Source organism: Podarcis pityusensis (assembly GCF_964106645.2).
Source record: "Podarcis pityusensis genome assembly, contig: HAP1_SCAFFOLD_523, whole genome shotgun sequence".
Lineage (NCBI taxonomy): Eukaryota > Metazoa > Chordata > Lepidosauria > Squamata > Lacertidae > Podarcis > Podarcis pityusensis.
In genome coordinates, this window is record NW_028293433.1 from 1 (window position 1) to 12500 (window position 12500).

A 12500-nucleotide genomic window follows, 5' to 3' on the forward strand; every position below is an offset into this window, starting at 1 on the left:
AATAATAGTAGTAGTAGTAATAATAACAACAACAAAACAACAACATTAATAATAATAATAGTAGTAGTAGTAGTAGTAATAATAGTAGTAGTAGTAGTAATAATAATAATAATAATAATAATAATAATAATAATAATCTGGGGGGTCAGGCTAATAACTCCCCCCAGGTCGTCCCTGACCCCTCCCTCAATCCGGGTGGGCTTAGGGGTAGTCGGTCGTCGGGATCCACCCAATCCCGTCGGTCGTCAGGATCTACCCGATCCCACCGGTCAGAGATCCGCCGATCCGCCGTCCGTCGGGATCCACCCGATCCGCCGGCCATCAGGATCCATCTATCCCACCGGTCATAGGGTCCAGCGGTCCGCCGGTCGTTGGGTCCACCCGATCCCACCGGTCATGGGATCTACGACCCGTCGGCCATCAGGAGCCACCCAATCCCACCGATCATAGGATCCACCAGTCTGCCAGTCATCGGGATCCGCCCTATCCCACCAGCCATAGGATCCACGATCCGTTGGGCATCAGGATCCACCCAATCCCACCAGTCATAGGATCCACCGGTATGTCAGTCATCAGGGTTAACCCAATCCCACCGGTCATAGGATCCACCGGTATGTCAGTCCTCAGGATCCACCCAATCCCACCGGTCATAGGATCCAGCGACCTGCCAGTCCTCAGGATCCACCCGATCCCACCGGTCATAGGATCCACCAATCCGTCAGTCATCAGGGTCCACCCAATCCCACCGGTCATAGTATCCACCAATCCGTCGGTCATCGGGATCCACCGATCCCACTGGCCACAGGATCCGCCGGTCCGCCAGTCACCAGTATCCTCCCATCCCACCAGTCATAGGATCCATGATACATTGGTCATCAAGATCCACCCTATCCCACCAGCCATAGGATCCACGATCCGTCGGACATTAGGATCCACCCCAACCCCACCAGTCATAGGATCCACCGGTATGTCAGTCATCAGGATAAACCTAATCCCACCGGTCATGGGATCCACGTCCCGTCGGCCATCAGGATCCACCCAATCCCACCGATCATAGGATCCACCAGTCTGTCAGTCATCGGGATCCGCCCTATCCCACCAGCCATAGGATCCACGATCCGTTGGGAATCAGGATCCACCCCAACCCCACCGGTCATAGGATCCACCGGTATGTCAGTCATCAGGATCCACCCAATCCCACCGGTCATAGGATCCAGCGACCCGCCAGTCCTCAGGATCCACCCCGATCCGACCGCTCATAGGATCCACCAATCCGTCGGTCATCAGGATCCACCGATCCCACCGGCCACAGGATCCGCCGGTCCGCCAGTCACCAGTATCCTCCCATCCCACCAGTCATAGGATCCATGATACATTGGTCATCAAGATCCACCCTATCCCACCAGCCATAGGATCCACAATCCGTCGGACATCTGGATCCACCCCAACCCCACCAGTCATAGGATCCACCGGTATGTCAGTCATCAGGATAAACCTAATCCCACCGGTCATAGGATCCACCGGTATGTCAGTCATCAGGATCCACCCAATCCCACCGGTCATAGGACCCACCAACCCCACTTCTCATAGAATCCACTGACCCGTCGGCCATCGGGACCCACCGACCCTGTCAGTCACGGGGATCCACCGGGATCCACTCACCTGGATGGCGGCCAGGGTGTCGCCGTAATCCTCACTGGCCACCAAGGTCATCTTCTCGTTGATCCAGGCTTCCTCTTCCTCCACATTGGCCACGAACTGCTGGTACTCCAGGGATTCCTCCAGACGCTGGCCCCTGAGGGAGATCCAAAACGGGATCCGGTTCAAATCCGGATCAGAGCTTCCACCCTTGGACGCAGAGATCCTTTCGCGGATTCCATCCCCTTCCCTTCTCCCCGGAGATCCCTTCTACGATCCGATCTCCTCTTCTTCTCTGCCAAGATCCCTTCTGCAACGCTCCTATCCTCCGTCGAGATCCCTTCCACGATCCTGTCTCCTGCTTTCCTCCGTCGATATTACTTCTATGATCCTATCCTCCATCAAGATCCCTTCTACAATCCTCCTATCCTCCAATGAGATCCCTTCGACAATCCTCTCTTCTCCGTCGAGATCCCTTCTACGATCCTATCTCCTGCTTTCCTCCGTCGATATTACTTCTGTGATCCGATCTGCTTCTATCCTCCATCAAGATCCCTTCTACAATCCTCCCATCCTCCAATGAGATCCCTTCTACAATCCTCTCTTCTCCGTCGAGATCCCTTCTGCAGTCCTATCCCCTTCTAACCTCTGTCAGGATCCTTTCTACGGTCCTATCTCCTTCTATCCTCTGCCGAGATCCCTTCTACGATCCTATCTTCTACCCTCCGTCGAGAGCCCTAGAAGGGATCATAGATACGATCCTATCTTCTTCTACCCTCCGGCGAGATCCCTAGAAGGGATCATTGATACGGTCCTATCTTCTTCTACCCTCCGGCGAGAGCCCTAGAAGGGATCATAGATACGATCCTATCTTCTTCTACCCTCCGGCGAGATCCCTAGAAGGGATCATAGATACGATCCTATCTTCTTCTACCCTCCGGCGAGATCCCTTCTATGATCCTATCTCCTGCTTTCCTCCGTCAAGATCCCTTCTATGATCCTATCTCCTCCCTCGAGATCCCTTCTGCAATCCTATCCTCCATCAAGATCCCTTCTACAATCCTATCTCCTCCTATGAGATCCCTTCTATCCTCCCTTGAGATCCCTTCTACGATCCTATATCCTCCTCTCCTCCCTCAAGATCCCTTCTACGGGACACGGCCGGAAACGCAGATCCCTGCCGGGAAACCGGATCCCTTGCTTACCGGGAGGCAGCGAGCCTCTTGAGCTCCTGCCAGTGATCCTAGCTCCTCCTATGAGATCCCTTCTACAACCCTATCTCCTTCTACCCTCCATCGAGATCCCTTCTACGATCCTCATTCTATCCTGTCGAGATCCCTTCTACGATCCTATCCCCTTCTCTCCTTCTCCGTCAAGATCCCTTTTACGATCCTATTTCCTCCTATGAGATCCCTTCTGCAATCCTATCCTCTGTCAAGATCCCTTCTACAACCCTATCCTCCCTTGAGATCCCTTCTACAATCCTATCTCCTCCCTCGAGATCCCTTCTACAATCCTATCTATGAGATCCCGTCTACAATCCTATCTCCTCCTCTCCTCCCTCAAGATCCCTTCTAGGATCCTATATCCTATCCTCCCTCAAGTACCCTTCTGTCCTCCCTCGAGATCCCTTCTACAATCCTATCTATGAGATCCCTTCTACAACCCTATCTCCTATGAGATCCCTTCTACAATCCTATCTCCTCCTCTCCTCCCTCGAGATCCCTTATACAATCCTATCTATGAGATCCCTTCTACAATCCTATCTCCTCCTATGAGATCCCTTCTGCAATCCTATCCTCTGTCAAGATCCCTTCTACAACCCTATCCTCCCTTGAGATCCCTTCTATGGTCCTATATCCTATCCTCCCTCGAGATCCCTTCTACAATCCTATCTCCTCCCTCGAGATCCCTTCTACAATCCTATCTATGAGATCCCTTCTACAACCCTATCTCCTATGAGATCCCTTCTGCAGTCCTATCTCCTCCTCTCCTCCCTCGAGATCCCTTCCACGATTCTATCCCCTTCTCTCCTTCTCCGTCAAGATCCCTTCTACGATCCTATCTCCTCCTATGAGATCCCTTCTGCAATCCTATCCTCTGTCAAGATCCCTTCTACAACCCTATCCTCCCTTGAGATCCCTTCTATGATCCTATATCCTATCCTTCCTCAAGCACCCTTCTATCCTCCCTCGAGATCCCGTCTACAATCCGATCTATGAGATCCCTTCTACAATCCCATCTCCTATGAGATCCCTTCCACAGTCCTATCTCCTCCTCTCCTCACTCCAGATCCCTTCTATGATCGTATATCCTATCCTCCCTCGAGATCCCTTCTACAATCCGATCTATGAGATCCCTTCTACAATCCTATCTCCTATGAGATCCCTTCTAGTCCTATCTCCTCCTCTCCTCACTCGAGATCCCTTCTACGATCCTATCCCCTTCTCTCCTTCTCCGTCAAGATCCCTTCTACGATCCTACCTCCTCCTATGAGATCCCTTCTGCAATCCTATCCTCTGTCAAGATCCCTTCTACAACCCTATCCTCCCTTTAGATCCTTTCTATGATCCTATATCCTATCCTCCCTCGAGATCCCTTCTACAATCCTATCTCCTCTCTCAAGATCCTTTCTATGATCCTATATCCTATCCTCCCTCAAGTACCCATCTCCCTTGAGATCCCTTCTACAATCCTATCTATGAGATCCCTTCTACAGTCCTATCTCCTCCTCTCCTCCCTCGAGATCCCTTCTACGATCCTATCCCCTTCTCTCCTTCTCTGTCAAGATCCCTTCTACGATCCTATCTCCTCCTATGAGATCCCTTCTGCAATCCTATCCTCTGTCAAGATCCCTTCTACAACCCTATCCTCCCTTGAGATCCCTTCTATGATCCTATATCCTATCCTCCCTCGAGATCCCTTCTACAATCCTATCTCCTCCCTCGAGATCCCTTCTATGATCCTATATCCTATCCTCCCTCAAGTACCCTTCTATCCTCCCTCGAGATCCTTTCTACAATCCTATCTATGAGATCCCTTCTACAATCCTAACTCCTATGAGATCCCTTCTATCTCCTCCTCTCCTCCCTCGAGATCCCTTCTATGATCCTATATCCTATCCTCCCTCAAGTGCCCTTCTATCCTCCCTCAAGATCCCTTCTACAATCCGATCTATGAGATCCCTTCTACAATCCCATCTCCTATGAGATCCCTTCCACAGTCCTATCTCCTCCTCTCCTCCCTCGAGATCCCTTCTACGATCCTATCCCCTTTTCTCCTTCTCCGTCAAGATCCCTTCTACGATCCTATCTCCTCCTATGAGATCCCTTCAATCCTATCCTCTGTCAAGATCCCTTCTACAACCCTATCCTCCCTTGAGATCCCTTCTATGATCCTATATCCTATCCTCCCTCAAGCACCCTTCTATCCTCCCTCGAGATCCCTTCTACCATCCGATCTATGAGATCCCTTCTACAATCCTATCTCCTATGAGATCCCTTCTCCAGTCCTATCTCCTCCTCTCCTCCCTCGAGATCCCTTCTATGATCCTATATCCTATCCTCCCTCAAGTACCCTTCTATCCTCCCTCGAGATCCCTTCTACAATCCTATCTATGAGATCCCTTCTACAATCCTATCCCCTACGAGATCCCTTCTATGATCCTATATCCCATCCTCCCTCAAGTACCCTTCTGTCCTCCCTCGAGATCCCTTCTACAATCCTATCTACGAGATCCCTTCTACAATCCCATCTCCTATGAGATCCCTTCTACAGTCCTATCTCCTCCTCTCCTCCCTCGAGATCCCTTCTACGGGACGCGGCCGGAAACGCAGATCCCCGCCGGGAAACCGGATCCCTTGCTTACCGGGCGGCGGCCAGTCTCTTGAGCTCCTGCCAGTGATCCACAAAGTGAGCCAGTCTCTGCTGGATCTCCTCTTTGCCAATGGTGTTGTCGTCCGAAAGTTTCTTCCCGGTGTCCAGAACGCCCTGGAAAATTATTATTATTATTATTATTATTATTATTATTTGCTTAATTACTCAATTATTCAATTATTCAATCCTAATGATTGAATAATTGAATTATTATTCCATTATTATTCCATTATTGAATCATGATTATTGAATCCTAATTATTGAATCAATACTGAATAATAATTATTGAACGCCCTGGAAAATTATTATTATTATTATTATTATTATTATTATTATTATTATTATTAGCTTAATTACTCAATTATTATTCAATTATTCAATCCTAATGATTGAATAATTGAATTAGTATTCCATTATTATTCCATTCTTGAATCATGATGATTGAATCCTAATTATTGAATCAATACTGAATAATAATTATTGAATAATTGTCCAGAACGCCCTGGAAAATTATTATTATTATTATTATTTGCTTAATTACTCAATTATTATTCAATTATTCAATCCGGTAGATCCCCCGTTTCCTGGATCCCAGGAATCGGGGATCCAGTGGATCCCTTCCGTTCCCGGACCTCCGAGGCAGGCGCCGCCGGGAACGCCCCTTGCCAATCCGGCCGATCCCAGAACCCGGAATCAAGTGGATCCCTTCCGCCCCCCGCCCCCGGCCGGATCTCCGAGGCAGGCGCCGCCGGGAATCGCCGCCGGGAATCTGATTATTGGTGAGGGAGGATTTGATTATTGGTGATGGGAGCAGATCCATCGGGGATCCCGCGATGGGATCCACCGGATCCCCAGGATCTGGTTCGACCCACCTGGATGGCCGGTTCGTGGGCGGCCAACTCGGCCTCCAGCCGCTTGTGTTTCTTCCGCAGGTTTTGGACGCCGGTCAGATCCCGGCCGTAATCCTCCGAGCTGACGAGGAGCTTCTTCTCCCTGGGGAAATAGGGGAAATAATAGTATTAATAATATTAATAATTATAATAAGATATTAATATTCATAAGATATTGATATTAATAAAATATCGATATTAATAAGATATCAATATTAATAAGATATTAATATTGATATCTTATTATTCGTAATATCTTATTATTATTAATAAGATATTCATACTAATAAAATATCAATATTAAGATATTACTAATAATAAGATATTAATATTAATATTGATATTAATATTGATATTAACTTTGAGGAAAGCTATGGTTTAGGGTTATGTTTTAGGATTAGGGTTTAGGATTATATTTTGAGGACTGGGGTTTGGGATTATATTTTGAGGACTGGGGTTTGGGATTATATTTTGAGGATTAGGGTTTAGGATTATATTTTGAGGATTAGGGTTTAGGATTATATTTTGAGGATTAGGGTTTAGGATTATATTTTGAGGATTAGGGTTTAGGATTATATTGTAATATTATTTTTTTGAGGATTGGGATTTGGGATTATATTTTGATGATTATATTTTAGGATTGGGGTTTAGGATTATATTGTAGGTTTGGGGTTTAGGATTATATTCTAGGATTATATTTTGAGGATTAAGGTTTAGGATTATATTTGAGGATTATATTTTGAGGATTAGGGTTTAGGATTATATTTTGAGGATTAGGGTTTAGGATTATATTTTGAGGATTAGGGTTTAGGATTATATTGTAGGATTCTATTTTGAGGATTGGGGTTTAGGATTATATTTTAGGATTATATTTTGAGGATTAGGGTTTAGGATTCTATTTTGAGGATTAGGGTTTAGGATTATATTGTAGGATTCTATTTTGAGGATTAGGGTTTAGGATTATATTGTAGGATTCTATTTTGAGGATTAGGGTTTAGGATTATATTCTAGGATTATATTTTGAGGATTAAGGTTTAGGATTATATTTTAGGATTATATTTTGAGGATTAGGGTTTAGGATTATATTGTAGGATTGTATTTTGAGGATTGAGGTTTAGGATTATGTTGTAGGATTATATTTTTAGGATCAGGTTTAGGGTTTTAGGATTAGGCTTTGGGATCCCATCGATCCGCCCCCGTCCTCCCCCTCCCCAAGGACCTACTTGATCCAGAGTTAGGGTCAGGTTTAGGGTTACATTTTAGGATTACTTTTAGGGTTAGGTTTTAGGATCAGGTTTAGGGTTTTAGGATTAGGCTTTGGGATCCCGCCGATCTGCCCCCATCCTCCCCCTCCCCAAGGACCTACTTGATCCAGGGTTAGGGTCAGGTTTAGGGTTATATTTTAGGGTTAGGTTTTCAGGTTCAGGGTTAGGTTTTAGGATCAGGTTTAGGGTTTTAGGATTAGGCTTTGGGATCCCGCCAATCCGCCCCCGTCCTCCCCCTCCCCAAGGACCTACTTGATCCCGGGTTAGGTTCATGTTTTAGGGTTACATTTTAGGGTTACTTTTAGGGTTAGGTTTTAGGATCAGGGTTACGGTTTCAGGCTTAGTTTTAGGGTTAATCTTTGGGATCCCGTCGATCCGCCCCCCCTCCCCCTCCCCAAGGACCTACTTGATCCAGGGTTAGGGTTAGGTTTTCAGCTTCAGGGTTATGTTTTAGGATCAGGGTTCGTTTTAGGGTTAATCTTTGGGATCCCGTCAAAATTCAAATATATTTCATACAGTCAATGACCAGCAAGGTTGGGATCCCGTCGATCCGCCCCCCTCCTCCCCCTCCCCAAGGACCTACTTGATCCAGGGTCAGGGTCAGGTTTAGGGTTACATTTTAGGGTTACTTTTAGGGTTACTTTTAGGGTTATGTTTTAGGATCAGGGTTAGTTTTAGGGTTAATCTTTGGGATCCCGTCGATCCGCCCCCCCAAGGGACCTACTTGATCCAGGGTCAGGGTTAGGGTCAGTTTTAGGGTTACATTTTAGGGTTACTTTTAGGGTTATGTTTTAGGATCAGGGTTACGGTTTCAGGGTTAGTTTTAGGGTTAATCTTTGGGATCCCGTCGATCCGCCCCCTCCTCCCCCCCAAGGGACCTACTTGATCCAGGGTTAGGGTCAGGTTTAGGGTTACATTTTAGGGTTAGGTTTTAGGATCAGGGTTACGGTTTCAGGCTTAGTTTTAGGGCTAATCTTTGGGATCCCGTCAAAATTCAGATATCTTTCATACGGTCAATGACCAGCAAGGTTGGGATCCCGTCGATCCGCCCCCTCCTCCCCCCCAAGGGACCTACTTGATCCACGATTCCTCGTCGTCCATATCCCGGAAGAACTGGTGGAGGCGGTGGGATTCGTTCAGCTTGGCCCGCCGGGCGGCCGCCATGGCAGTGATCCGCTGGAATCTCCCGTTGACCGTCTCCCGCTTCTCCTTGACCTGAGAGGTGTCAAAGGCGCTGCTGGTCATCAGGCTGTCGGCTTGACCATTGAGATCCTTCAGGCGATCCTTTGGGTGGACGGAAAGCGAAGGATTAAAAAATTTGATTTAATCTCATTTTTAATTTTCTTAAAAATCCCGTTTCTTAAAATTTTAAAGGGTTAAACAAGCAGAAACGAGATTTAATTTCATTTTTATTTCATTTTGTTCTTGAAAAAAATCCTGAAATTTCCGCCAATTTGGCACGATTTTGAAATGGAGATTTGGATGGACGGAATGCGAAGGATTAAAAAATTTGATTTAATTTAATTTTTGATTTAAAAAAAAATTCCGTTTCTTCAAATTTTAAAGGGTTAAACAAGCAGAAACGAGATTTAATTTCATTTTTATAAGGGTTAAACAAGCAGAAACGAGATTTAATTTCATTTTTATAAGGGTTAAACAAGCAGAAACGAGATTTAATTTCATTTTTATAAGGGTTAAACAAGCAGAAACGAGATTTAATTTCATTTTTATAAGGGTTAAACCAGCAGAAACGAGATTTAATTCCATTTTTATAAGGGTTAAACAAGCAGAAACGAGATCTAATTTCGTTTTTATTTCATTTTGTTCTTGAAAAAAAAATCTGAAAAAAAATCTGAAATTTCTGCAAATTTGGCACAATTTTGAAATGGAGATTTGGATCCCGTTTCTGATTTTAAAATGAGATTTCTAATCCTGGAAATTGGGTGCAATTTTAAAAGTAAGATTTTGGGTTCCGTTTCTGATTCTGTTTCTGGAAATTTGGCTGTCGACTTGGCTGTTCAGATCCTTCAGGCGATCCTTTGGATGGATTAAAAAAATTGATTTAATTTCATTTCATTTCAATTTATTTTTTAAAAATTCAATTTCTGAAAATTTGGCATGATTTTGAAATGAAGATTTCGATTCCATTTCTGATTTTGAAATGAGGATTTCGATTCAGTTTCTGATTTTGAAATTAAGATTTCGTTCCTGATTTTGAAATAAGATTTCTATTTCTGGAAATTTGGCACTATTTTAAAATGAAGGGTTAAACAACCGGATAAAAAAATTCAATTTTTGAAAATTTGGCACAGTTTTAAAATGATTTCCATTTTGTTTCTGATTTTAAAATCAAGATTTCGACTATGTTCCTGATTTTGAAATCAAGATCTCGATTCTGTTCCTGATTTTGAAAGCAAGATTTTGATTATGTTTCTGATTTCGAAATCAATTTTGATTCTGTTTCTGATTTTGAAATTAGGATTTTGATTTCATTTCTGATTTTAAAATGAAATTCTATTTCTGGAAATTTGGCACTATTTTGATTCTGTTTCTGATTCTAAAATGAGAATTTTGATTCTGTTTCTGATTTTAAAAATTAAGGTTTTGATTCCGTTTCTGATTTTGAAATCAAGATTTTCGATTCCGTTCCTGATTTTGAACTCAAGATTTCGATTATGTTCCTGATTTTGAAATCAAGATTTTTAAATCCCGTTTCTGATTTCGAAATCAAGATTTTGATTCAGTTTCTGATTTTGAAATCAAGATTTTTGACTCCGCTCCTGATTTTGAAATCAAGATTTTGATACCGTTTCTGATTTCGAAATCAATATTTTTTTGATTCCGTTTCTGCTTTCGAAATCAAGATTTTTGATTCCGTTTCTGATTTCGAAATCAAGATTTTTGATTCCGTTTCTGATTTTGAAATGAAATTCTATTTCTGGAAATTTGGCACTATTTTGATTCTGTTTCTGATTCTAAAATGAGAATTTTGATTCTGTTTCTGATTTTAAAATTAAGGTTTTGATTCCGTTTCTGATTTTGAAATCAAGATTTCGATTCCGTTCCTGATTTTGAAATCAAGATTTCGATTATGTTCCTGATTTTGAAATCAAGATTTTTTTTAAATCCCGTTTCTGATTTCGAAATCAAGATTTTGATTCCGTTTCTGATTTCGAAATCAAGATTTTTGATTCCGTTTCTGATTTCGAAATCAGGATTTTGATTTCATTTCTGATTTTGAAATGAAATTCTATTTCTGGAAATTTGGCACTATTTTGATTCTGTTTCTGATTCTAAAATGAGAATTTTGATTCTGTTTCTGATTTTAAAATTAAGGTTTTGATTCCGTTTCTGATTTTGAAATCAAGATTTTCGATTCCGTTCCTGATTTTGAAATCAAGATTTCGATTCCGTTCCTGATTTTGAAATCAAGATTTTTAAAATCCCGTTTCTGATTTCGAAATCAAGATTTTGATTCCGTTTCTGATTTCGAAGTCAAGATTTTCGATTCCGTCCCTGATTTTGAAATCAAGATTTTGATTACGTTCCTGATTTCGAAATCACGATTTCGATTCCGTTTCTGATTTCGAAATCAAGATTTCGATTTCGAAATCAAGATTTTGATTCCGTTTCTGAATTTGAAATCAAGATTTTGATTCCGTTTCTGATTTTGAAATTAGAATTTCGATTCTGTTTCTGATTTTAAAATGAGATTTCTGTTTCTGAAAATTTGGCACTATTTTAAAAATAAGATTTCAATTCCATTTCTGATTTTAAAGTGAAGATTTTGATTCTGCTTCTGATTTTGAAATGAAGATTTCGATTCCGTTTCTGATTCTGAAATCAAGATTTCTATTCCATTTTTTTATTTTGAAATCAAGATTTTTGATTCAGTTTCTGATTTTAAAATTAGGATTTTGATTCTGATTTTAAAATGAGGCTTCTATTTCTGGAAATTGGGCACTCTTTTAAAAGTCAGATTTCAATTCACTTTCTGATTTTAAAAGGAAGATTTCGTTTCAGTTTCTGATTTTGAAATTTAGATTTCGGTTCTGTTTCTGATTTTGAAATTTAGATTTCAGTTCACGTTTCTGATTTTAAAATGAGATTTCTATTTCTGAAAATGTTGCACTATTTTAATATTAAGATTTCCATTCTGTTTATTTTAATGTTTCTATTTCTGAAAATTTATCATAATAAATAATAATCTGAAAATAATAATGATAATAATAATAATAAAATAATAATAATAATAATAATAATAATAATAATAATGTACCTCGTGGGCCGAAATATCGGCTTCCAGCAGCTGGTGTTTCTTCAGAAGGTTATTAACGGACGCCAAGTCTTTCCCATAATCCTCAGAGGCGAGCAGCGCTTCCACCTGGGGGAATAATAATATTAATATTAATAATAATAATAATAATATTAATAATAACGGTTATCTACTTGAGTCTGCCCACGCACCCATTTTCCCCAGCCCAAGATGAATTCAATTATTATTAATAATACTAATAATAAGATTTACTTTATTCTTCCCACAAACCCATTTTCCCCAGCCCGAGATAAATTCAATTAATAATAATAATAATACTAATAATAAGTTATTTACGTTATTCTTCCCACACACATCCGTTTTCCCCAGCCCGAAAATAATAATAGTAATATTAATAATAATAATGGTTATCTACTTGAGTCTGCCCACGCACCCATTTTCCCCAGCCCAAGATGAATTCAATTATTATTAATAATACTAATAAGATTTACTTTATTCTTCCCACACACACCCATTTTCCCCAGCCCGAAAATAATAATAATAATAATAATAACA

General features: G+C 41.9%; 1 protein-coding gene across 1 annotated transcript in view; it reads right to left on the bottom strand.

The window, feature by feature from the left end:
- Window positions 1–1569: 1569 nt before the first annotated feature.
- The window catches only part of LOC308468971 (spectrin alpha chain, non-erythrocytic 1-like), a 29797-nt gene continuing 18866 nt past the window's right edge, over window positions 1570–12500 (bottom strand). Inside the window, exons 9-13 of the mRNA XM_081024303.1 lie at window positions 11949–12053; window positions 8745–8953; window positions 6387–6507; window positions 5507–5628; window positions 1570–1795 (exon numbers count right to left, since the gene is read on the bottom strand). Coding sequence (XP_080880429.1) covers window positions 1585–1795; window positions 5507–5628; window positions 6387–6507; window positions 8745–8953; window positions 11949–12053 — 768 coding nt within the window. The 3' untranslated portion in view covers window positions 1570–1584. The remainder of the gene's footprint in view (window positions 1796–5506; window positions 5629–6386; window positions 6508–8744; window positions 8954–11948; window positions 12054–12500) is intronic.